The sequence below is a fragment of the Falco rusticolus genome, chromosome 3, assembly GCF_015220075.1.
Source record: "Falco rusticolus isolate bFalRus1 chromosome 3, bFalRus1.pri, whole genome shotgun sequence".
NCBI lineage: Eukaryota > Metazoa > Chordata > Aves > Falconiformes > Falconidae > Falco > Falco rusticolus.
In genome coordinates, this window is record NC_051189.1 from 59,571,148 (window position 1) to 59,598,630 (window position 27,483).

The following is a 27,483-nucleotide window of genomic DNA, read 5'->3' on the forward strand; positions in this document are numbered from 1 at the left end:
AAATTTGTTATCCCTGTTTTCTTTATGCTTAACCTTAGTCAAACCCCCAGAATGTCAGTGGCTTACATCTGAACTTTAGATTTGCCCACGTGCTGGTGATTGTGCATACATGAGTCTTCTTGTGTGCACATTTCATGTTCATCTGGCCCACCGAAAGAAGGAGGCCCTAAGCATTTATCTTCAAAAAAGCAGTGCTAGCTATTCTGGTCAGACAAAGCACTTCTTGTATCTCTAGCAAAGGACAGAATTTCAAAGATGAATAATGTTACAGATGTATCTATATTCAGTTTTTCTTCATTAGCTAGCTTGCAATGGCTCCGCATTGAAAGGGCTGATTTTAGGTAGCTGAATGTACAGGCTTTTTGGGATTTCATTCTCACACACACAAGTCATGGCCCGTGCCTGGTGCAAGAAGTCTGTTCTCTTCTGAAACCAGGCTCTTGGAGTCAGATGTTCCTGGATCCATCATCTAGATGCCTGCTTGCTTCAGGAAAGTTTTCCTTAAATGCTGTCTAGAGGATATGTTTAGGCTAGAATAGAAGGTACTGTGTGTATGACACAACAAGCGAGAAGCTATTTATTACATGTTACTTAATCAGCTCTGGGTTTAAGGTCACATTAGTGGCTGAATGTGCTTTTGGTTTTCAACACTGTTAAAAAGTTCTATCAGTGAAGGTGCTGTTCTGTGTGCACTGAAACAAGAAACTTCAGTATCCGAAAGCATTAGTTGTTGAGACCTTTACAAGTTGGAAATCAAATTGTCCCAAAAGACTTAGGTCATGCAGTTTACCTGTCATGGCACTGCTAGGTGTCTTATTTCCTGAGATTCAGGTGATGGTTTAGTCAAATAATTAAAAGGATGCATTTGTGTCCTGCTCTGTGCCTCATAAACAAAGAGCTTACCAGGTACTTTCTAGCAGAAAAACAAAAACTTCACATCTGAATGACAAACTGCTGCCTAATTTAGTTCTCTTTGAAGATTTCCTTTTTTTTACAAAAAGGAAAGTAGGATTTATTCTGTTTACCGTGACATTATTCTGTACTTTTTTCACTTTCAACAAAGGAGTTACAGACAGATTTTCAAAATAGGCTGACTGTATTCCTTTTCTTAAACCACTGATAATTTTTCACATGGTTCAGTTGTGCAGTATATACTACATTAATCAGTATGTATAAGTTAAATAGTTCTTAAAAATATAGTTCTATCAAGGACTATAGGATTCTTGGAAGCACTGAATATAAAATTGGTTGGGTTATCAGGAAGATACTGGTTTTAAATTTTAAATTGCTTAAGAAAAGATGGGCATTTCTCTATGGCATTTTTGGTGGTAAGATTTAAAAAAAATTGGCAATTAAGTTTCAGTGAACTCATGAATGCTTTAAGTGGGTTTTTTTGGTATCTTAGCAAATTATAACTATTTAAAGGGGTTTACATTTTAAATTTAAATAAACAAATTGAACAGCAGGGCATATACTGAGTGATGGAAGGAATATTGGTTTCTTTCCTGCCTATTTTAAGCAAAGATCCATGTGGCTAAATCAAAAATTTGCTTCCTTTTTGTACCCAAATATATTTTTGTGAGTTTTATTTTTAACCTTTTTTTGTGTTCTAAAGATGGAGAAATGTGTTACGAGTAATACAGCAGGACTAACTCTTGTTCTAGCTGTCTATTCATTCTTCACCCCTCAGCATCCTAGTTAATCACTGAGTAACAGGATCAAAAATTCCAGCACAGGGGGATTTTATACTTTGATCAACCCAAGACCACAAACAACTTAGGAACCCTCAAACTAAAGAAAGTATTCAAAAGACCAAAGGCTGATAACTTTGTCTCCTCTGTATAAGAAAGACAGGAGTCTTCTCCTTACTGTGTCTTCATGGAAGTAAATTTGATTCTTTCTGCATTGGAGGATTCAAAGATGTTTATATTACAGGTTAAAACCAGGGAATTCTGGATGAAAATGGTGTACTGTTGTGACAGGCTGAATCAGGGTGAGCACATCTGAAAAATAAAGAATATTCCTTCCTGTGCTTGTGCCAATACGTTAGGAACAAGGCAGTCACCTCTTGGCTGCTCCATCTAGAATGGGGGGAATGTCCATTTTCCTCCTCATTATGGCCTTCTTACAATTTAGATTGCTGAAACACAGCAAGAAATAAAATGTTGCAGATGTGTGTGTACTGTAGATTTGAGTGCAGTGTAATCAGAAACTTGTAGAAATCAGTCTTTGCATGGAAAAGCACATAAATCTTGTTTTCTTGCCTTTTTGCCTTCTGCTAAGTTAAAAATCAAAATTTTTCTGAAGGAGAGTATGGAAAACACATTCAGTGACTTCTACTTACGTTACTAATGAATTTGTCCCAATATGTTACAGTAATGAACAGTCTGTAAATTTAGTACAGAGTCATGCCTTTTAGGAAGTAAAATATTCAGATTCCTTTGTATCATAATTCATTTCCATTTTTATCAACTTTACAAAACAGTTATTTTGTATAGAATGAAAATTAGTGAGAAGTTATGCTTTATAAATAATGTAAAGTAACTGTGAAACTATTATTGAATAGTTAAACATATTTAGGATAAAGGCGCAGTCTGGACCAAGGTTCTCTAAACATATTCCATTTCAAAAAATGACTTAGGAGGTTACATCTCATTGAAATTCCGAGACATCATCACCTATGAAATTAAAAAAAGAAAAAAAATATTGTTTTCTAATAACAGAAATTTGTGTGCTTATGTTTTTATAAGAGCACTTAGCTATGCGTTTATATCATACACCTATAACTTGTCCATTTCTTGACTTTTATGAAAAATGCAGGGTTTAAATTGCCTCATTATTTTATTGATGTGTTTTCTTTCCAAAGTAGATGTTGTGCTGAATTTTATTTCCTTCAATGATATCATAGTATATGTATTAATAGAATTCTTTCCTTTGGGTTTGTTCAACCCAGAAATACGAATGTCTTGAAAATCATGTTGTATTTTTCTAATATAATGTCCATACAGTCATTCAAATTCTTTAGTTACACATCTGTTCTGTAACATGATTATTTTGAAGGTACACTTCAATGAAACACATTAATTGGCACTGAAAAAATAGAGCATAAATTGACTAGCTGTTCATGCGAGAGTTGTTTGAATGTAACTTTATTTGAACTATACCTTTATGTGTCTTGTTTTTCAAGTTGGGACCATACTGTAAAATTCACAAGCCCCACCCCCCAAGCTTACCAGCTTGCTGGGTATTTTCATTTGTTCCTTCTTTTCTCAGCTTTTGAGGCCAGGAGACAATTGTCACATTCAATCAGTCAAGGATGTAACTGGTGATTAGCTAGAATAAGGCTAAGGAATCAAGACTCCATCTACATCATAATACTGCATCCCTACACCTTAGCACATACAATTCTCGATTTTGTTGGAATTCTTGTGATGGGTTGACCCTGGTTGGACACCAGGTACTCACCAAAGCCACTTTATCGCAGCTCTCCTCAACTCGGCAGGGGAGAATATATGATGAAGGGCTTAGGGGTCAAGAAAAGGACAGGGAGATCACTCACTGATACACTGTCACAGGCATAACAGACTGAACTTGGGGAAATTAGTTTAATTTATTACCAATCAAATCAGAGTAGGGTAATGAGAAATAAAACCAAATCTTAAAAAACCCCCACACCTTCCCAGGCTCAACTTCGTTCCCAATTTTCTGTCCCCCCCCCGCCCAGCAGCGCAGGGGGACGGGAGCGGGGGCTGCGGTCAGTCCATCACACGCTGTCTCTGCCGCTCCTGCCTCGCAGGGGGAGGCTCCTCACACTGCCCTGCTCCAGCCTGGGGTCCCTCCCGCGGGAGACAGTCCTCCATCAGCTGCTCCGGTGTCAGCCCTGCCCACGGGCTGCAGTTCTCCACAGCCTGCCCCAGCCTGGGTCCCCGCGGGGTCACAGGCGCTGCCAGGACCCTGCCCCTGCCTGGGCTCCTCTCCCCGCGGGGTCACAGGCGCTGCCAGGACCCTGCCCCAGCCTGGGTCCCCGCGGGGTCACAGGCGCTGCCAGGACCCTGCCCCAGCCTGGGTCCCCGCGGGGTCACAGGCGCTGCCAGGACCCTGCCCCAGCCTGGGCTCCTCTCCCCGCGGGGTCACAGGCCCTGCCAGGACCCTGCCCCAGCCTGGGCTCCTGTCCCCGCGGGGTCACAGGCGCTGCCAGGACCCTGCCCCAGCCTGGGCTCCTCTCCCCGCGGGGTCACAGGCGCTGCCAGGACCCTGCCCCAGCCTGGGCTCCTCTCCCCGCGGGGTCACAGGCCCTGCCAGGACCCTGCCCCAGCCTGGGCTTCCCACGGGGTCGCAGCCTCCTTTGGGCACCCACCTGCTCCGGCGTGGGGTCCTCCACGGGCTGCAGATGGGGATCTGCTCCACCATGGACCCCCACGGGCTGCAGGTGGGGATCTGCTCCACCATGGACCCCCACGGGCTGAGGGGCACAGCCTGCCCCACCGTGGGCTTCACCACGGGCTGCAGGGGAATCTCTGCTCCGGCGCCTGGAGCCCCCCTGCCCCTCCTGCACTGACCTGGGGGCTGCAGGGATGTTGCTCTCACTTAGTCTCACTCTCTCTCTGGCTGCAGTCATTGAAGTCTTTTCTTCCCCCCCTCTTAAATGTGTTACCCCAGAGGCGCTACCACCATTGCTGATGGGCTCGGCCTTGGCCAGCGGTGGGTCTGTCTTGGAGCCGGCTGGCACTGGCTCCATCAGACATGGGGGAAGCTTCTCGCAGCTGCTCACAGAAGCCACCCCTGTAGCCCTTCTGCTACCAAAGCCTTGCCATGCAAACCTATACAGACTCTATGTACAGAAATGCTCAGATAGTTGAGACCCACAATTGATTATCTTCTAACATTTGTAGATGCAGCTCAGTGCTGATAATTTCAGTGTTATTTTTGTATGTCTCTTTCTTTCTCAAATTGTAAAATAAGGTTTCTAATATTTACTAGCTTGGGAAAAGAATCTTGAGATTCTCAAAGGTTATTTGAGGTTAAATACCTACTGAATACAAACGACTGTCATGTTAGTAGAAGCAAAGCAAAATTATTATTTCTTTTAATGGTGCTATAATTCCAGATCACCATATTAGGGAGAAGAAAATAAAATAGGGAGGAAATTGAATTTGTGACATTGTTTTCCAGGTTCTTTCATGTTGGTGAATACATCGGGGAGATTTGCGGGACAGAAAGCTCACCTCCTGCTGCCCCATCTGAAAGAGAATGATACACATTGTATTGATTTCCACTACTACGTTTCAAGCAAGAGTGGATCTAGCCCTGGCACTTTGAATATATATGTGAAAGTTAATGATGGTCCTATTGGTAACCCAGTCTGGAACACATCTATCACTGCTACTTGGAACAGAGCAGAACTGGCAATTAGCACTTTCTGGCCTAATTTTTATCAGGTATGTTTTACTTTTTATGAAATTTTGTTTCTCACAGTAGTCACCTGCTTCATACTTATCATTTTGACTTTAAATAAAAGTATCTTTCAATATGTTTTTTTGATCTTTATCTTAAATACATTTTTGTAGATGGTGCTAAATGTTTGGGTTTACTCTATATGACTGTGTTTATATGTTTATATATATTTATGGAAGTGTATGAAATGTATGCACACACACATGCTTTAAATGTGGATGAAATAATTATATTGAAACAATTTAGAAATCTAACCATTGATTTCAGTCAATTACCTCTGTTTCTCTGTAATGAAGTCACTCATTCTTTCAGTTCATTAGGGATGCTGGAATTGAATGCCGGTAGATTTTATTGCAGTAGAGTCTTCAAGTTTGATTTAGATCAGCAATACTTGTTGCTTTAGAACCAGCAGAATCCTTTCAGTCCTTTAGTTTGAGTCTTCAGTTTGAACGTAATATCCATTTGTTCTGTCCAGTAGTAATCATAAATATAACAGTAGCAATTGTAGGAATGGGCTTCTGATGACATCCTAAAGATTTAGGGAGAATTTCACTTGACAGTTTCTTAGGGTGCTACTTTTCTGTAGGAAAGTTTACAGATGAAATGATACAGTTCTTTACTATTGTATAGTAGTTCAACAGTTTTTCTCCTTGTTCCCATGAAAATACAGGCTATGTTCTCCACAGGCAAGTAATTTGCTGTAGTAAGAGCAGACCAGTAGATCAAAGATGTTATTTGGACTCCTCTCATCTTCACTTGCAGTTTGGAAAGTTTGGTTTGGATGTTATTTGGTCCCCAATGCTGAACATTGTCACCACATTATGGTTTGAAGCTTTCTGAAGACAATGCATGCCAAAGATGGGAGTTCTTTGACTGCAGACCTTCCTAGGAAGTTAAATGCTGTCATTCAACAGTGTTGTTGCAGGGAGTGACAACATCTTAATTCCTATCTCAGTGCCCTAACTACCAGTGTCACATGTAGCAGAGCCTTGTTTCTGTTCCTGCATGTGCTGTTTAAGGTGACCTGGTGTTTGCTGCCCCATCATATTTTCATTACGAGTTTGACAATGTTCACTGCAAGGTACTGTGGGGTTTAAAGTGGACTTTTTTCTGTGGCTGCAGCAGCTGAACTGTGAGAATGTCTCAAGTGAACTGAAGCTGCTTCCTTTTGAACCCTTTTTTCTCCATGGAAAAAAAACCAACCAACTAACAAGCTGAAGAACTTCCTGGAGTCTTCCCCTCTGTGTTTCACCCACAATTGACAGAAAGTCCTGGTCCAAAAGATGAGTGTGGAGCACCAGGACCATCTTATCATTGGAATGTAGGATACCTGCCAATGCAGACCCAAAAGAGTAAACTCATTCATTTCCTCTTGCCTCTGATAGTGTGTTCCTAGGTTGTGTAGGGGGTATTCACATGGTCCACATTTGCATCCTTTGCTCTGCCTGAGGTGTCTAGGAATTGCTACAACTGCATCATTTGGGTTTCCTGGAGAGGATTCAAGGTAAGTTTATGGGCATCTCAGCAAACTTCACTGGGAGGACTCATTATGTGGATCCCCTATAATTGGCCATGGGCTTGATGAGGGAATACTGGCACCTTTTCCGGAAGGGTAGGCATATAAGCAGAGTAGAAGTTCACCTCAGTATGGTTCTTATTGTGGGAGAAGCTGTGTACTACCCTCCTTTCTGGAGCAGAAGGTAGTATCCTGATCACAGAGTCCAAGCTTGGTTTAGCCATATCTTTACATCTCTCAGGGTGAAAAGGCAGTGTGTGTTTTGTGGCCTGTTAGAGTTCAAGGAGGAGCCAGGAGTTAGTCTTGATGGTCCTTATGGGTCCCTTTCGATTCAAGATACTCCATGATTCTATGACCTTACTGCAAGATTGTGGACCCCATGATATTGATTTGATACCATTTTGAGAATGCCCTCCAGTGATGCCAAAGAGTCTGTCTATCTTGACTGAAGTAATGAGGACCAGTCTGTTACTCTCAGTGGATGGTGGGAGAAGAGTAAAGCATCCCATAGACAATTTCATGGCTGACATTGGACATAACTTTGGGCAGTTTGTAACGTGGGATCTACTGGAGGGTATTTGAGCAGGCTGGGTGCTTCAGGAGCACTATGTGGTGTGTGCACATTTTGCAGACACTGGGTGAATGTGTGACTGTGTTGCTCATGCCTAAGTCTGGACTTTAATTTCCCCATCTGGGTTTGGAGTGAATCAGTAGCGGTGCTTCCAATTTCCTGTCTTCTGAAAGGAGTCTGGTTTTTATGCAACAGAACTGCTCTGTGCACCAGCGGTCAGTAAAGACAAGGATTGTGCTTCAAAGCCTCACTCCAGCTCTGAACCAAAATGCTAATGTGAACAGGGGAATTTTAATAGAATAAGCTGTGACTCTGAGTCGTAAATTTGAGCTAATTAAAAAGTTAACAAAAACGCAGGCAAACTGACAATTTAAAATGTTATTGATATTAGCAATAATCTGTGTCAGATCTCTAACAATGTGATGCACCTAACTGATATCTGAGTAATATGGATATTTGGCCATAGCAGCAGAAAGATAACCTTTCTAGTCAGCTTTCTCCTTGAGACCTGCCACCTGGACGGTTCACCCTTGTTTGTAGGTGAACCCTTATATGCTTGGATGGGGTACTGTGGTTTAGTGAATTAACGTGCATCAGCTGATACATAATAGATGCCTGAGTCTGTCTGTAATGGATTCCATGTGCTCTCTTTGCCTCTGGAACTACAGAAATTTTTACATAATCTTTCTTTCACTGAGGCGTATAGTAAGTCATTTTCTTTGCATTTGCTGCACATAGTCTGGAATAATACCTGGTTAAGTATTGCAATTCAGCTGATGTGCCAAAATGTCTTATGCTATAGTAATATCCATGGTGGTCTGAGGAACTAGTGTGCAATAGTGTAACTTCACTGGTTTCCCTGTAGATCAGTTAGTTTATTATGAGGAAGCTCTGTCTCCCTTTTAACAGTTTATAGTCAGTCGTCTCCATCTTGGTTGCCTCCATCCTCTCAGTAATCTGTGATGCTATTTCCTTATTCACGCAGTGATACTTGCAATTTCTCATAGTTTCTGAACTCTTTTCATCCATTTTCATGCTTTTTCTTCTTCACAGCATCTGTTTTGAGGGGAGGCAGGAAGTTAGCAGCAAGCGGCTGTGAGAAAGGCAGGAAGAGGAGAGAGGGTATATGTGGGTCTTGTGAGGATGTGTGTCCAAGTTATGTGAGAGCTCAGATGACTGCATATATGGTGGGAGAAGGCAGAGGACCCATCTGATACATGTCTAGCACCAGGTCTGTTTCCTAAGCTGCTATTAATTTGATTCCAAAACTCCAACCTGCTTTGGCACAAATCCATGCATTTCTCACATAACCTCCAAAATGTAGAAGACTTCCTCCAAGGGAGTTTTTGAGGCTGACCTTATTGAACAAAATCAAGAAAAGTCTGCTAAGAAGATTTTTGAGGAACGATGGGGCCTTTTTTAACTTTTTGTAGATGAAGGTTGGTCGTTTCCTGATGAGTAATCTTCAGGAAAAGATTTGACATTAGTAGGTGAAGGGACAAAGCAATGTAATCGTGTGATTTTCTTTGTTGTGTTTTAAATCACATGTCCATGTAGGCATCTGCATGTTTGTGAATGCCTTATAATTCTGTTCCCTTAGTAGGACACCTAAAAGGTGTCTAACTGCAAATGAAACCAAAAAGTACTACAGAACTCTGAAGACAAATCATATATGGTAACATTTCAGAGTTATATTTATACAGTTCACTTGAAAACAGTGGTGTTGGTCTGGTTTGCTGTTGCTTCATGAAAACCATAGGCAAAATAACTCCCACTAATGGTGAATGACTAGAGACTGGATTGTGTAGCGTGGAATGAATTTTAATCCAACTTCTAAAGATTTATTTGTTTAAACCACGTATTAACACATACATGCAAATAATTCAAAAGATTTAATAATTAACAGTATTTTGTTATTGTAGCACCAGTTATCCAAGCTTGTTAATACCTTTCATGTTGAGTTTCATTTTAGAATTGACTTTTTAGAAGTACAGTCTCTGAATGAAGTAATTTATTTCTTTTAGTGTACAATAATTTTATTTTTTTTTAGGTAATTATTTGTGTAGGTTTCACCCCATATGTAAGCTGTACGACGTATATAAATCACCATGATAACCTGCATGTAACAAACACTAGTTGTAGTTTAATTACTGCTTATTTAAACTTTTTCAAGTATTTTGGTGATTAAGGATATGTTTAATTCCATAATTAATGGTCTTCTACCTGCTACTGCTTAAAATTTGCCATTGACTTCAGCGTATATCAACATTGTAGTCCAGTTACTGATTACAGTATAGTTGCAGTAACATAGGTTCAATCTGCCAAACATCTTCTGAGGGTTAAAGATAATCAGCACAACTTGTTCTTTTCTGCTGTGCCTCCTGGTCTCTGAGCTATTTGTTTTGAGGTAGCTGGGGTATTTCTACAGAGCTAGTCTTAGTTCTGTATTATAAAATCCCTTTAGGAGTGCTCCCTTGAGGAAGCACTGGCTTCCTCTTTTTATCACTGGTCACAGGAGAAATTGTTTGCTTTACTGAGCTATTGTCTACTTGGTGCATCTTAAGCAAGAGCATCAAGGAATTTATCATACCATTAGAGACAGCCTGCAAAGAAAACAAGGCTTTGCATAATTACTAAGACCTTCACCCTCCTCCTTACTTGAATAGAATTAGGATGTACACAGAAAAAGAGGATTAAATGCTATGTAGATTTCTATGGGTAATGATGAGCTTGTTAGATTCTTGTGGAGCGGTCTCAGTAGGCTGAGAGGCTCTAAAATTGATGCTTTGAGATACAAGTCCTGAAAAGGCTGCTGCACTAGTGAGGAGAGGGTGGGAGGGCTTTCTGGTGTTTGTTTTTGTTTTCTTTAATGTTATGGGTTTTTTCCTCATTTGGATCTTTTAGCAGGAGGAAAATCTGTTGATTTCAGGATTGTTTTCTGGTTTTGTTTGTTCGGGGTGGGGGAGTAATTATTTTTTTTTCTTTTCCCTAGGTTAGTTAATGATTCTCTGGCCAATTAGTACTATTTTTAATACATTTTATGTTTTTGAAGCATTGCAGTTTTGGAAATTTACAATATGCAAAATGCCACTAACGAGCTGAGTCTGTTGAGTGGCTTGTGTTCCCTGCTCCTAGCCCTGCAAGCAAGCAATTTGGCACAGCACAGTTGCAAGTTACACACTGTCCCCTTATCAGTTTTTTGTATTTTGAATTATTTGCTTTGTACTTTGCTGGGAGTCAGGCATAGCAGCAGTGAGCTGAAACAAATCTTGATTAAATAAAACAACAAACACTGCAGTTTTAAAATCCAGAAATGAAATTGAAAGGATTAAAAATAGCTTCCAGTGGAGTAACACTACTCTCTATGCCACCGCACCTTCTTTAAACATAAATTCCTATGAAGATGGAATGAGAAGACGGGATAAGAGCCTGGCAGTAATTCCTGATCTCTTTTAGTAAGGACACAAAGGAGTTACATGGTATCACTTCCCACGGAGATGAGATTTACCCTTTACCATTCTGACACTTTCTCCTATAAATTAGGAGTTCAGGGAATAAGCCAACCTACCTTTTCAAATATGGACTTAAACTTTCATTTGTTTCATAACCCGCTTTGTACATGCTTTGCTTGGAGTTTGGCTCACGCGATGGATTTAAGTCATCAGCTAGGACAGAGAATTAAGCTTCTTGTGCAGCAAAGGTCAGGCTTGCATTCTCGTTTGTTGTGTGCATTGCATTCAACTGCACACATGCAGTTCCTCAACTATGCTTTGAACTCAAAATAAACCTTGAAATGCATATTGCATTTTGAATTACAGCCCTATGTCAGACATCCTAATGAGCTCTTCTTCATTGAGTCGGGTGATCTGGGTATAGTTATTTTGAGAAAGATGTGCCAGGGCAAACCAGATGCCTAAATTTAAAACCCCAAAATTCTAAAACCAGCCAAGAATAAGCAGGCATGCACTTTCTGTTATATGCACGAGGCTCTGTTATTATCACCTGTCCCTTGTTCCTAAACCAAGAAAGCTTCTGGGCCTTCAGTAGAGAAATGCAAGACAACAATTGCTTTAAAAACAAAAAGAGAAGAATAAGATTTAATAGGCTGTAATGTCAGGAGCTCAGTTTTCAGTGTTGCTCACCTGTAAGAGGTTTCTTTGGAGTCTCAGGGTGGCAGCAACGACCAAAATGTTTAATGTGGTTGAGTGCAGGTGTGAGTGCTGAATGATATTTGTCGGGGAGTGAGAGGTGGGGAGGGAAACGGCATAAAGCGAATTCCTGGCCAGGGAGGCCTGACCACATTTTAGGCAGCCCAAGTCAATAACCTGTGACAGGTTTCTGCAGGGCCTGGGAAAGGGCCAGGTCAGGAATGTCCCTTCATGTGGCTTTGACAAGGCAGCAGTTGCTGTGATCGTGCCTCAGTGATAAAAGCGGGTAGTCCTAGGGTGAGTCAAAAGGGAGAAAAGAACTCAACGCACAGGGGTGCAAGGCAATGCCAATTTTCTGGAGAGAAACTGTTCCCAATGCCTTGTAAAATCTAGTCAAAGAAAGGCATTCTGTGCAGTAAAGCATGGCAGGCAAAGAATGCAGTAAGTGCTGGGGACAGTGTGTGATACATCACTGCCCACTTAGCGGCGGTGCAGGGGAGCAGGATTGCAGCCTGACATTAAGTAGCTTTCTTATTACACCTTTCTCTTTCTTGTTTCTGCAGAGCACTATTTTTAAGTCATGTGAAGCAGAGAGTGTTTATATTAGGTACAATCTACCCTTTGACTAAAAGCATTGTAATTTTGCAAAAACAAAGGCAGGAATTTACGGAGTAAGGTTCCGTGGCAACAAAACGTTTTTATTTCTATTGTTCTTTGGAACTGACAAGTTATCTTGAGTTGCACATTTTCAGCAGTAAGCATTTACGTTGGTGAGCAGACCCTATTTCTTTGTTCATACGTAGCAAGGGGAAGTGGCAGGAATGAAAAGCTAATTTTGCTCTTCACTGAAGCAGGGAGGATCAGGGACAGTGCAGTGCTAAGCTGCTTCCCTGGTTCCTGTTTGGCAGGCCTGAGAGGGGGAGAATGGTGTAAAACAGCTCTCAGGCCAATGTTCAGCAGTTTTTCCTGAGCAAATGAATTCAGTGTTTTAACTGGTTGTTTCCGGACTGATAAGGTGGGGGAATAATAGGCAAAAAATCCAAGGGCTGCCCAGTCTAATGTTGCTGGAGTGTTGTATCTGTTTTGACTGGGGTCTTTTATATTGCCTGCAGGTGTTGCGTCAGCCATGAGGAAAGGCAGAGTTTGGAAGTGGGAGTAGAAATGTCAACTTTTGCAAGACAATCAACTTTTCAATTGTGAAATAATGAAAAAACCTGAATGTGAAATAAGTTTCTAGGTTTCATTTCTAGTGAAATTACTAGCAAAACTGATCCAGATTTGTGAATAGTCTTGCCATCTCTAATACAAGCTTTTCAATTAATAAATGAGCTATCAGAAGTGTTTCTAGATCCATTTCTGTGCACCCTCACCCTCTTACAGTGCGCAGCATACTTACTAAGACTTTCAGAAAGGTGTCATGCGTAGGATCAAATTATTTCTCTTTAGTGTAAAAAGGGAAATTGCTTAGTTAAGCAGATATTTTAATCTGTAATCTTCATTTATTAATTTAAATAAATAAAAATACTGGATTTGGATACAGCAGTTGATAGTATTCCACAGCCTGTGGACAGAATGGAAATTATAGTACTTGGAATAGCTGTCATTTTCTTTTATACATGAAGTAAAAGGCACATCAGTGATATGTCTTTGACGATGGTATATCACTACTGGCTGTAGTGTCTCTTTTAATTTACTAAAAATCGCATATTTTGTGTCAGAAGAGACCAAAACTGATGATCATTAAACTTGATACCAGATTGGCTATTGCTTTTATTGGAAGCATGAGTATACAGACAATATTTCAATTTGAATTACTTTTCCTTGGAACATGCCCTCTATAGTGACAATAATTGTAATGTAATAGTATGTCCAGCTGGTAGTTTCTTGATACATTGCCTGGCTTATTTGTGGTAATGACATTTTTGGTATGTTGTCTGGAGATAAGGCAGGACATTTTAGATCACTCATTGAGCCTTTCTCTGTTGTCATAGGCAGGTCTGATGCAGTTATTTCAAGCTTGTAGTTTCTGCTTGTGAACAGAAGGAATGGGTTTTTGTTAGAATCTACAAGCTATTTTTGTCTGTGAGTGTATTGCAATAATGAAGTACTTAAAAACCTCTGGGAGACCCTGTAGCTAAGCTCCCATGTTACAAAGTATAGAAATTATTCTGAGATCGTCTGCTCAGGTATCGTGTATGTTTTGTTTTCTAGAGCTCAGGTACTTGGTTCTACTGGAAGTCAGGCAAACCTTTGGAAAAAGCACTTATATGCAACATTTTTTTTTTAATAGTTAATCCTCATTATCTGGAAGTAATATTTTTAGCAGGAAACTTCTGACTGGTTTGGCTGGCTGCTTCAGAGGTGTGCATGTGCCACTTCCTCCTGGGTTTTTCTGGAATTTAGCATATCTAAAAGTGAAGAACCTGAAAAAACCTCCTGTGCTCTGCAGTGGATAGGATCATGCATCAGCCACTTTTCAGATGGCTTTACGCAGATCTCCTTGTACTGAGTGTTCCAAAATAGGAGTTTATTGTTTGTTGATTTGGTTTTGTTCATTTTGGTTTATTTGGTTGTTGTTGTTTGTTTTTTTTTTTTTAATCAGATACATTTAAATAAAAATGAGAAAGTTAACTGTGTTTTTTTTCTTCTTAACAGAGAAAACTCAAAGCCACTAGGTAATACAGGAGAGAAATCAATAACTGTCCCCAGCCCTCTGTGTTTTTACAGGCAGGTCTTTGCCTCCACAGTTAGATTCAGTTAACTCAGTGACTTTCTTAATGGCAGTGTATTTCCCAGGGAAAATTTTCCACCATTTCTGAGACCTGGCTGTCTGCTCCCTGTTCTTCACCACTGTGTTGTAATGTTCCTGCATTAACTGAAGGTTCCTGGGACTATGCCATGGTTCTCACGCCCAACAGTCTTTCAGATCATCTCAATTTTGAATAGGCTTGGTAGCTCTTAAAGAAATGGAGCAGTCTTCTTCTTCTTCCAAGGGCACTAGCATAACCTTTTTTTTTTTTTTTATCAGACAGTGTAACACAAACTTAGGACATACAACAATATTAGTAACATTTGTTAATAGAGAGAAATGCTTGTTCTTTTTTCAAAGTTCAGTGAGTGAAAACTGGAGCTGCATTCTGGGTCTTGCACTGCTGTCCAAATTTAGGGTTACTTTGTGCACGCCACCTATCTGTATTACCATTTCAAGGCTGTTAAGATGAGGGTAAGAATGATCATGACTGGAAAAGCTCTTTCAGGTCTTTGAATGCAAATTATTCTTTAAGAACCGCTTTTTTCTTCTTTAAGAGCATTTGCTTCCCAACATAGTTCCTAAGACCAGTTCCTCCAGGAGATTTTTCTTCTTTGTAAGAAAGAGATGCTTTGAGCTTTTGAATGGTTTTGCTCTGGGTGCTCTACTGAATGCTGGGAGCCAAATCCATACCTTGTTCACTCTGTTGCTGTGGATCAGCAATGTCAGCTTGAAGTGTCCTCAGAGTTCCAGTGGGCATTTAGAAGGCCACAGGCTGGGGCTTGTGACTGAGCAATCCTTTCCTTGCAGAACTTGTTTCAGCAAAAATTTGTTTGGTAGCTTTCCTTATTGCCATCTTGTGTATTCTTGCTGCTGTCTTGTTCATCTAGGGGCAACATTGGCACTGTAGGTTGAAATTTTTGTGTAGACAGGAGGCAGAACTAGAAAGAAAAGTAGGTTTTTCTTTGTCAGCCATGTGGAGTTAAAGCCATATTTACAGCAATTTCACTCCAGTGAGATGGGGAAAGAGAAATGGACAGAGTTTAGGAAAATGATATCTGGGATATCAAGAACAGGATTGATGTCTACAGATAGAGCAATGGGAAAGATGGGAGAAGGCAGAGGCAAGAGGTAGTGAAGAATTTGCTCACCTCAAGTTTATTTAAAAATCCGAATCAGTGATCTGCCAGTGTTTATTCAGCACCAGGAAACTGTGATGTAATATTGCAGGGCTGTATGTTATCTTTGTGACATGTTTGCATTCTGTATAATTCTCTTTCTGCTGAAATAGTCACAGTAAAGGATATGTCATGTAGTGTCCTTCTGCATCTGTTCCAAAGTCAAGTACGGCATATGTGTGAAAAAGAGTTCCTAAACTTTGTGTTCCTCAGTGTACTCCCTGATACTTGTTACAAGAGGCAATTAGAATTTTTCCAAGCAAAAGGGAAGTATTAAAAAAAAAAAATCACAACCTGGATTTGAGGATGAACTTCACGAGCATTGGTTTGGAAATGTACCTGCTAACATTACTGGCATATTTTCTTCTGTTCCACTTGAACATTCTTGGGTTGTTCAAAGCTAAGGCTGCCAAGGTTTGGAGAGGTTTACTTTTTAAGTGTACTTAATTCTGATTACAAGAATGGTCCATTTATTTTGTGACCTATTTATAGCCATTAAACAAACTGGCAAATGGATCTGTTTTACTTAATTCACTACATTTGGTGGAAGAGTAAGAGCATGGAAAACACATTCATGAAAATAGGTATGTTTGTGCCTGATACCACACAAATCTCTGTATACTGCAGAACTGTAATTTTTTGAATGAAAGTAAGAGTTTACTCTGCACAGCGAAGTATTGAAAATAAAATATGAAACTTAATACTTAAGGCTATTATTAGGTAACTACTTTGGCAGACCAAATATTGGGGGGATTTGGTTATTACTCATTGTGAGCTATGTATGATCATACTTGCAAATCTCCAAAATAGTATGAACATGAAAAAATGTGATTTGTATTCTGGTTAATTTTAATGATATGAACAACGCTTTTTGAGTGTTTAGTGTTGTTTTGATTTTTGTTTGATTTTATTTTGTTTTCAAGGTGTTCTCAACATGTGGAAAGAGTTGATGTATTTTTCCATAACATAATATTTTTATACTCCCTGTGTTACAAAGCAGATAACTGAAATTCTCTTCTTGCTTCTCAGGTTGTTTTTGAAGTGGTTACTTCAGGTCACCCAGGATATGTGGCTATTGATGAAGTGAAAGTTTTAGGACATCCATGTAGTAAGTACCTATCTGCTGTTTTAAAGCTAGGCCCCTGAAATGGATGTGCCACTATGCTTCAATAAATGTGATGCAAAAAATAAGGAAAATGTCAGAAAACAATATCACTGCTATAAATATAAGCTGAGTATGTACAAAGCATTGCTAGTATTTGAGCGCTGCACCTTATTGGTATACTTTACACTTTAAAGGCATCTCTTACATACACCTTGTGGACAGCACTTGGCATGAGCCCCAGACCCCCTAACTGGGTCGTCTAACAACTCCTTCAAGAAAGAAAGTCTTCAAGATTTGTTGACCAGTTTTCTGTCTGCATAAAAATTCAGCACAGCCACAAGCTGAGACATTAGTGAGAGCAGATAAACACCACAAGAACTGAGTATATATGGTTATTTTTCCAGGGCTTAGAAGGAAGAGAACTCATCTGGGTGAGAGGGCTGAAACTTTCCTAGGTTACTTAGGGTACTTCCCAAGATTCATGGCTCAGTTTCTGCACGGTTTTACTTTCTTATGTTTCAGATATGTTTCCTTATCCCCTTGCTAAGTATATGTAATACTTAAACTATCCTAAGTTCATTTAAAACTGATGTCAAAACAAAACCTTGTAAGTTAAAGCTTGTAATGTAATTGAACAGAGTACTTAAGTAAACGATTGTTTCACATATTTGCTATTTGTTAAATAAGGTGTGTTAAGATCATACATGGAATTGTAGGTTGTAATCTTATTGACCAAATGACTGAATGGGGAAAAAAGACACCAACTTCTGTGTAACTGTTCACCTTCCTCTTATACCATGTTGTCCCTGTATGCATTCTTTGTGGCTTGTAAGAAAGAGCTGCAATTTAAAATAACAAGCGGTTTATCAGTACCAGAGCACCTCATAAAAATGGTTTTAGCGTTAGCAGCAACAAGACACAGACATTTCTTCAAATACAGACAGTTATGCAGAATCAGCAGCTGGTATTTCTGAATCACTTAGTTCTAATAAACACAGCAGGCTCTCATGTTGTTAAGACAGTATTTGTGCTTCTGCATTTTGAATTTGTATCTTTGGTTCAGGTAGGATAAGTCTAAAGCAGCATTTTATCAGCTTAATAATTTTTCTTATACAGATTTTGAGAGGTTTGATCTGTGCATTTCTACTAATCAATTCTCAAAACCTGCAAGTAGCTCTTGTTAATATGGAGACTGAGTTATGCCCCATAGCACGCAGAGTTCTAACGTGACAGTGTTGAAATGCAAAAGCTTTAATGAAAAGTTCTTTGATGAAGTAATTAAAATGTTAGAAATTAAGACATCAAACCAGTTATATTGTCTACAAGAAAATTGAAAAAGTGTGAAAATTGGAATAGAATTACTGTGTGTCTAAAACTTTGCAAGACTCATAATTCTATCCTTTCCATATATTGCCAGAAAAAATACTTCTGAATTAACTCTTTAAAGAAATGGGGAAAATATTTGCTAGGCAGTTTTCTGGGTAGCACAGACAAAGACCAAACAAAAGGCAAGTTGTAAGCACATAGAACTGAGAGGGATGGATTGTGGTGAGTGGGTGGCTAGTTGGTTGGGGGTTTTCTTGTGTGTGTGTGTGTGTGTGAGTGTGTTTATTTCTAAAACCTCATGCCCCTCTCTACTTAGGCCATACCTGGTAATTCAGAAAGGCTAGTTTTCTAGAGTTTAAGAAGACTCAAGTAGGGTAAAAGCAGATGTAAAAAAAAAAATGACTGATAAATAGGGAACTTAGTGAAGAATTTTACTGGATAATCAGATATTAATAGTTTGATAGGGAAGGTGAAGGATGACTTTGGCCTAAATTCTGTCTTTTCTAACTGGCAAGTGTTTAAGAAAAAAAAAACAACAAAACAAACCCAAACAGTTTGTCTGATAAATTTGCCATAAGGACAATTATCAGGAAAATATTTCCTTCCATATTTAGGTATTGATTTGAGCTTTTTTATTCCATCTTCTCCTTATACTGCCTTGCACTGGATATTAAGCAACTTTCTCTAGCTGGTTAGTTATATATTCCTTAAAACTGTAATTTCTGCCAGTGATAGGGTCTTGAAAGAAACTGTCAGCAACACTTTAAAGGGTTGTGATGGTCTGCTAGAAAATGTATATTTAGTCTGCCAGTTTATTGCTAGTACTAACATTTCGGTGTCTGAAAGCAATGTCCAGAGCCTGGCTTATCTGCTAGTATGGACAGTGCAAAAAGTACCCTTGCCTGCAGTAGGATTTGAATGGTGGGGGAATACTGCCTTTTCAAGGATAAGTTTCTGTATCAATTCCTATGTTTTTGTGTCATGTGGTTGACGCTTTTTGTAGTAAAACAAAAATACACGTACTATTTTTCCTCCTTCAGTGGACATAGTTCAAGCTTGGATATTTGTTTAATTTGTTAGGTTATTTGTAGCTGTATTGCTTTAATTTTTACTGGGGTTGTTTTCTATTCTGAAATGAAAAAAGTATTGGTATGGCAAATGCATTGTGTTTTGCTTTTTTCTGCAGTGTTGTTGAAAATAATCGTATTTAATACAGTTGTAGTTAGTGAGAAGTGTTACATTAGTTATTTTAACTGTTTGGTGTGCTACGTTTCTATAAGCATCCCCTCTATAGAAACTGAACCTGTTAAAAAGAAAAACCTGTTTCCCTGACAACATCACTCAACTTCTTACTGTTTTGTCTAGTTGGTAGTGTAAGTATCTAGTATGTTTTCGTTCAAAACATAATTAGTTTCCAATATGATCTTGATTAATAGAGTGTTACTGAAAGAGGGATGCTGAGCTAAGGTAATTGACACAGCAGGAACAATTAAATAACACCCTTCTTTTCTGCTCTTTCCCAGGTACAGAAGTAAACCAACCTAAAAGCTAATGTGTAGTCAGTGATAGGAACCTTTTGAAGCAGGGCTATTTCATAATCAGTACTTCCATGTTGCATAACTGCAATACTTTATCTTCTTCCAACAGCAAAAACTCCCCACTTCTTGCGTCTTCAGAGTGTGGAAGTCAATGCAGGGCAATTTGCTACTTTTCAATGCACTGCCAATGGTGGAACAGACTCAGGTGACAGACTCTGGTTACAGGTAATTTCTTTCTTTTAATGCACTGAGATCTAGGGGGAGGGGAGTTCATCACTCTGAAATGGATGTAAAACATGAAAAATGATAGGGCTGTTCTTTTCATCAGTATTAGATTTTATAGCGCCTTTGAACTGTTGCATAGTAGGTGTTCTGTTATAGAAAATGATACTGGAAGATTTTCCTTGCATGTTTCAATGGGATGCCTTATTAAAAATAAACGTACTGTTTCTGTTACGTGTGGCGATCATGAGTAAAGGCTAAACCCCCAAGGAAGAGTATGTGACTTTCTCATAATGTCTATGCTGGCTAATTGCAACATTACGCATAATTATTTTCTTGGCTTACCTCTATCTCTGTTTAGTATTTTCAGTTAAAATTGCATTCTTACTTTTAAAGTCTGAAGAAGACCAGTATAACCGTAAAATCTGACCATCTGTATTACTGAGCCAAAGAATCTTACCTGTATTCATTGAGTCCATAATTTTTTACTTATTCAGTAATGTAGCTTCTAGATAGGTGTCAGATCTTGATTTGAAGACTGTCTCCAACTCATTGTCTTTCTGTAAAGATAGTCTCCCCTATCCATATGTGTAACCTTGTATCAAAAACATGCATCTTACTTGTTCTCTTTTAGTAATGGGGAAGCAAGTTGAATCATTCCAGAGTTGTCTGTTCTTTACAGCAATCTTTACAGCAAACAATAGTCTGTATTTGGACGTAGCATTAGGGATGTACCAACCTCCAGATCTCTATGCTTTCCATACTTGAAAAACAACATGCTAGACCTGGGGCATTGTATGTGAGAAGGAAATAAGGATGCCTGAAACGATGCCTAAGGAGATCAGTCAGATGAAATTGCAGTATGTGGAGGAGGGATAGGAGAAATTGAGGCAATAGTAACAGGTGGGACTTAGAGATTAAATTCTCTGTTTTTGTTGTTTAAACAATTTCAGGCTTTTACTATAGTTTTCCTTTCACGTTACACTTGTTGCAAAACTTCATCAAGCATTTCTGACATGATTCATTGAAGTGTGACAGGTTAAACAGCTAAATAGTTATAAGAAAACTAGCATGCAAATAAATAAGTAAACCCACCTGAAAAGCAAAGACTCATATTTATCTGTACATCAGTGGTGAACTGTTACGTCCATCCAGAAGGAGCCTGATGAAATACAGTAAAAGGCAATGGAACTCTCCTTTGTTTTTATATGAGTTTGCATGGATATTTTCAACCTCTGTGCTGATACAAAGCTGATATTTCCCTAATGCATCAGTTTTCTAAAGCCAGTATTACAGTGTTTAATTGGTAGAATAGACTCCTGTCTTTCCTAAGCCACTAAGATTTTTTGAAAGAATTATTTTTCCAGGCATGGAAAGAGTTTAGTACATATGGGAAAATAAGAGGCTGCTATTTCGTCAAGGATAAGTTTTCTAGAACCTTTGAACATTTGCATAATGCTCTTTTGTAAAATTGAAGGTAGAATTCAACGTAGGGAAATCCTGATTCCATAGAGATTTCAGGACAGTATAATTTCAGCTTTAACTTTCTCGCGCAGAATTTAGGGGACACATAAATTCTTTGCAAGGCTGGAATGTAATTTCTTCATGTAGGAAATTAAATATCTTTCTAGATTTTATGTAACATAAAATGTGTCTTAACAGCAGTAGAAATTTCAGAATATCTTTGCTGACCTTATTTAAGTGATTCCTTGTTTATACATGATTATGAGATTTACTTTTTTTTTCTCTATATGAAGGATAGGAAAGTAGTGACAGATTGACTTTTTGAGGAATTTTATCGTCCTTCAGGGCCACTGTTTATTTATCTGCCCATACAACTACAGGTCCCTCTGGTAATCAGTCTAAGGTTGTGCAAATTCCAGGCCTGCCTTTGTGTAAGAACATTTAAAAAGTTGACAGGATCTCCTAGATAGCTTGGACTTTTTTTTGTACTTGTTTGCCAGTTTCCACAGATGTCTGCTGCAGCTTACAGTAAGACTGATCAGACAGTTCCATGTGTGGGATGCTGCAAATCAAGGCTGACACACAGTTCCCAACAGCATTAGCTGTATCGTAGTGTACTAAGTCACTACTGGGTAACAGATTCCCAGACCTTGCAGTTCTCTGTCAGTCTTCTGAGACCGTCTGGTTTCATGGTGTGATACTGAGGAATTTTGTAAATGACTGTTTGTAACATCTCATGACACTGCCAGAGGACCGTGAGTACAATGCAGCTATCTGTAATAGCTGTCAAAAAACATTGTATCTTTTACCTCATATAACTAGTTAAATGGGTGTTAAAGATCCTTTCATTCCTGGTAACAGTAGAACCAATATTCAACTACAAAACATCTTAATAAAAGACATTCTTAGGTACAATAAAGCTAGATTAAAATGCGCACCATTCTCTGGAGGCATTTATGCTAGCAGTCAGGTAATAGGGATGCAGGGTTTATTGGTAGTACAAACAGGTCATGCAATCTCTCTGATATGCCTAGTTAGTTAACCAGTAATATTAAGCCCTTTCTACCATCCTTTTGATGGTTTGTTTCCTTGAATTTATAAAACCTTAAGGGAAATCATAGTAAATAAATAAATACAGTAGCATGATTTTTATCAGGCGCTTCTCAGCATTTCTGCCATATAAGTCATATCAGAAGACCTAATCTATTTGGATTTGTCAGTCCCAAAATATTGTGAGATAATTTGCTCCAAAATGTTTTCCAATAGCTGTCTTTTTTTTTTTTTTCCAGATTCATATTGTTAGTCTGAATTCTAGGTAAATTGCCAGGGTGAAATCACAAAACCACTGAATTCAATGACACTTCTGACTGTTTTGAGTAGTGGCAGAATTTTACTCCTGTACTTCCATCTTTTTTATATAGTATCTCTCAGCTTGTATGCAGCAGAAGACTTCAGGTTTAGTAGTATGTATTTTTCTGGCAAAGAGGTATTTTAATTTTACAGTCTGTTAGACTGTGAGGGGTGTATGTTCCTTAAAACAAATGAATTATTTTAACTTGCTTGGTTATTTTAGTCTCCTTGTCTTTGCTGAGTTGTTTTTTGAAACAGCATATATGTTCTTAGTTTAATAATGGCCAGGCCTTGAAGCAGTCCTAAGTGAAATCTATAGATCGCATTTTACTTCCCTCCCTTCCCTGCTACCCCCCTCCCCTTCCTTTTCAAGCCTGTCCCTCTTACTCCCTATGGAATATGAAGTCTATTAATTTATGTAATATTATGGAAGTTTTTGCAGTTGAAAGGGTGATGGGGGAGCTGCAGTTCATAGGTTAGCTGCCCAAATTAGACCACTGAGCCGTGAAATTTATTTCATCATGCTATGATCAGTATTAATCCTTTTGGGAAAGGGAAGACAGAAATCTGTTTTACCTATTCCGTAGTGCAGTGCTTTGCAAGAAAAACATTTTTCCTGATCGTGCTAGGCAGCCGTGCACCCTAGTGCATGACCTATGATTGCAAGTTTGTCAGGTAATTTGACAACAAATTGTGGGTATTTTCAGTGATATCGTTTCAACTTAAAGTCAAAGGAAGGGACTCAAGAACAAAACACAGCATCACAGAAGTCTGGTTTTGTTGTTTTAACTTGCGTCCAATTAATAAGTTCATTGGCTAGATTGTATGTTTATGAATTCATGTCCCCATTAGCTTATGTTCTAAACATAAACATACCTTAAAAAGAAATTTGATTACACTACTGAAAGAATGCTTATAATTAACAGATGTAACCCATCTGCTTGCATTTTCTTTATCACATCTGTGGACAGCACAGATTATTGTCAGTATGGGATGACTCTTTCTATTCCATTGAATGACTAAGCAAAAATGCCATTCCTGTGCCATTTCCTGTGCTCCCACTGTAAGGGCTGTAGCAATTGCTGTAATATTTTTTTTTTTTAATTAAACAAATTCCTCTTTGAAACTACAAGCTCTGGAAGTTGACACCAACCATAGGATAATGCACTAGGCACTAAAGAAGCTGGGAATCCCAAGTAATGGAAATACACTTCAGAGAAAAAAAAATAATGTAGGTGGGAGCTGTAGTTAGAATTTGGGAAGAAATTAACATGTGGAGCACAGAACAGTTAATGGTCAAGTGAAAGCAGCTGAGACAATGTCTTCTGAAAAGCTTATGCTAATATTAGTATTTAATAAATTGGCACAAGAAACATGAATCTTTATTATAGGAGAAAGAGGGTAGAATTCATTTTTGGAAGTAACATTCTTTTGATGCAGCCTAGAACATTGAAAAAGCATATGATTTTCTTTCCACCAAAATCTTTGAGCCAGGAATCTAAATTGTATCTTGCAAATTAGAATGAACTTTAGGAAATAAAGATTTACTTAAAACCAGGTAAATTTCTTCCACTGCAAGCGGGCCCAAATTATATACATATGTAGATTTTCTTCTCTGCAAATATATGAAATTTGAACTGTCATATATTGAATATTTACACATACATAATATTATAATTGATAGTAACTAAAATTAAAATCACTATCAAGTGAAAACCACTTAAATATTAAAATAAATGTTTCCAAGGCAATACTTGGGGAAAAATGTGCCTCTGCAGCCTTAAAAGTTTGAACCTTTTGAACCTACCTTTTTTAAAGTACATACTAACATCCTGGTTTTTTTTTTTTGCTGCAGATTCCCCATCTCATTCAGTATAGTGGACATACTAAGTTGGTTAATAGCTCCTTAATATGTGGGTTTCTTCATACAAGTGTATTTAGGGCTTCACTTTGCTTACTAAATACTATAGAAATCAATTCTGAAAACAGGTTTGTTAATTTTCTAATGGATTTTTTCTACTAACCTTAATGCTTCACAATATTAACTTGTTTCTATAGGGTGAATAGATATGAGCTTCATTTTATAGTTGAGGAACACGGAAACAGAAACAAAAGCAAAATGATTCCCTTACTTTTGGAAACAGCCTCTGAGGCATCTGGACCTGATTCTCTGTGTGTAAGACACTGAGCATTTTCCATGCTTAGCATCCTCTGATGTTAATTGCAATAGCAAGTGGTCAGTACTTCAGGAAACTGACCTCAAAGACCAAAATTTGACATCTAGAATATCAGTGTACTGTTAGAACAGTCCTGGGAAAGTTTAAGTGACATAAGGTCTCTGTGACAGAGGCAAGTCTGTTAAATCATGGAATCACACACATGCTGCAATTGTCGGGTTTCTTCATTAGCTTCACTGGCCTGGCTCCACCTCTTCATTTTCCTACCTTCATTTGCTGCTGCTTCTATTTTGCAGCTGGTTCGTTCAGTTCCCTCTGTGTGATATTTTGCTAGTTACTTGTTCTAGAATGGTTTAGAGCATGGCTTCTGGGAAATTACTGTTCGGATGATACCCAGGCATCATGAAATTCCATTTTAATATCAAACCCAATCTTTCAATATTAATTTTTGTTGATTTGTTGTAGCATCACTAAATGTGGCAATTAATTTTTTTCAGATACTTGTACATTGACTCAGTGTGGGTAGCCCTCCTTGAGAGAGGTTCCTCAAACAATGGAAAGCTACAGTTGAGGGGTCATCACTTCTGTGAAGTGATGTATTTTTCCTAGCCTCATTCTAAATTGTGGTTGAAATTCAGATAGTTATTTTAAAATGTAATTCTCAGACACATAACTTTTATTGCAGAAATATAGTCCTAAGAGTAAAAATTTGTTGAAGGTAAGCAAGTAACAACAGGATCTCAGGATATCTGACAGCTGTAGTAAGCAGCATAATCAGACTTACCAGTAGCAGGAGACTAATGGGTATTCTCCGATAGAATGGGAGAGGGTGAAATCTTTCATACCTATGTTTTATGCATGCAGAATGCAAGCTACTTCATTTGCAGCCAAGAAACTTAGAACAGTATCACTCTAATGGCCAGCATTTTCTACCCTACTTAAGCCATTTATTACCTGTTAATAAGGGATTTGGCTTTTCTTCTTGTCTTTCCTGAAAGCTGTCTTTCACCTCATTCAACGTGTCTTTTGTTTTGTATCTTCAGTATTCTTTTGCTGAAGTTATGAAGAGTATAAGAGATTTTGTTCTTCTGCATACAAAACTGCAAAACCTGTATGCATTATTTATTATTTATTCAAAGGAAGAGATACAATCCTGTGAGAGAGGGAGTTCTGGAAAGCAAATTGTTTTCCTTAGGTATACACACAGACACACAATATATTTATAGGATATACAAAATTGTGTATGTGTGCTTGTTTATGTATATCACATGAAGTATCCCAGAAGGTCAACTGAAGTCTTAGAGTTTCATAAGCATTTTTTGTTAAACTGTCTGAGCCTTTCACATAATTACCATTTTCATAGCTAAGTCTGGAAGCACTTGAGGAAAAAATGTTTCAGCCGGTTTTGAGTACTAAGATAATGAAGCAGTATTTCACTGGTTAAAATTAAATGATATACATATGTAACAACTTAGTAACAGAAACAGATGGAACTATGAATGTAAACTGTACAATGAGATAGGCCTAAAGAAGGTGTTCCTTTGAATATTATAAGAACAATAGTTTGGGTTTGATCAGTAGGTGCTTTTGTCTACTAACTACAGGAGATCTTTCTTCCTTCTGCTCATGAATAGCTGCCTTCCAAGACTGATAAAACCACCTTGTGCATAGCAAATTGTCTTGAGTCCATTGACTTAAGAAGAGCTTTAATGACATCAATCAACTAAGTATTTTGCCAAGACTACACACATCCTGATGAGTGTGCATCCTGATGTGTTTTTTTTTAGATAACCTGTGATGATTTTACTGTTACAAGGGTAATTAGTGCCCTGTAGGGTGGGGTACTATCTATTACTGAATAGATGAAAGGTAAACTTGTTTTAAAATGCTGCCAAACATTTAATATTATTTCCAGGTTTTGGTATGTTAGTTTCTTTGCATCCCCCTCTCCATTCCAGTGTATATTTAGTGCCTTTCTTGCAGTCAATATTGTATATTTTCTATTAATTGTCATTAATCAGTCTTAGTTGCTTTTTGTTAATTGCATACTAGTCTTTCTACATGACAGAAAAAAATTCTATGAACAGCAGAACATAGGAGGCTTGTGGTGTGTGTCATGTTTGTGTTACCCAGTGTCTAAGAAGCTGTGATCTTTGATGAAAACCTTTCCTTCATTATCTGCCTTAAATATGAAATGTCTAATGCCTATAATATACTTTGGCTTGTGTTTGGGGCAGTCTTGCAGAACTGTGCTGTTTATTTTTATAAACTTTGTAAGAACTGAAATACTTCAAATGTGCCTGGATTTTTTTGGAGGCTTTAGGTTCTTTGAGGAGAAATGTAAAAGTAACACTTAGGCTGAAAAAGAAAGAAAGAACAAAACAAAGCAGAACCAAACCCATGTTTATATTTGGCTAATAGAAAAACTTGTGCAGATTAGCAATTATGTATAGCATTCATTATGTATAGTGGTATACTTTACATTGGATAATAATGCAATGCAGAGACAAATCACTAGCAGTGTACCCTATGAATCAATACTGTGGCAAGTACTTTTTAGCGTATTTATTACTGACCTGGATGATGATAGAGTGCACCCTCTTCAAGTTCACAGGTGCTACAGAGTTGGGATGAGTGGTTGATGCACCAGAGGGTTGAGCTGCCATTCAGAGGGACATTGACAGG

At 38.5% G+C, this 27,483-nt stretch overlaps 1 protein-coding gene across 12 annotated transcripts in view; it reads left to right on the forward strand.

Moving 5' to 3' along the window:
• Positions 1–27,483, forward strand: part of PTPRM (protein tyrosine phosphatase receptor type M) — a 482,524-nt gene that overhangs the window by 145,377 nt on the left and 309,664 nt on the right. For all 12 annotated transcript variants that reach the window (XM_037380694.1, XM_037380695.1, XM_037380697.1 and 9 more), the window contains 3 exons: positions 5,173–5,438; positions 16,646–16,724; positions 19,695–19,810. In XM_037380694.1, the coding sequence (XP_037236591.1) occupies positions 5,173–5,438; positions 16,646–16,724; positions 19,695–19,810 (461 nt within the window). The remainder of the gene's footprint in view (positions 1–5,172; positions 5,439–16,645; positions 16,725–19,694; positions 19,811–27,483) is intronic.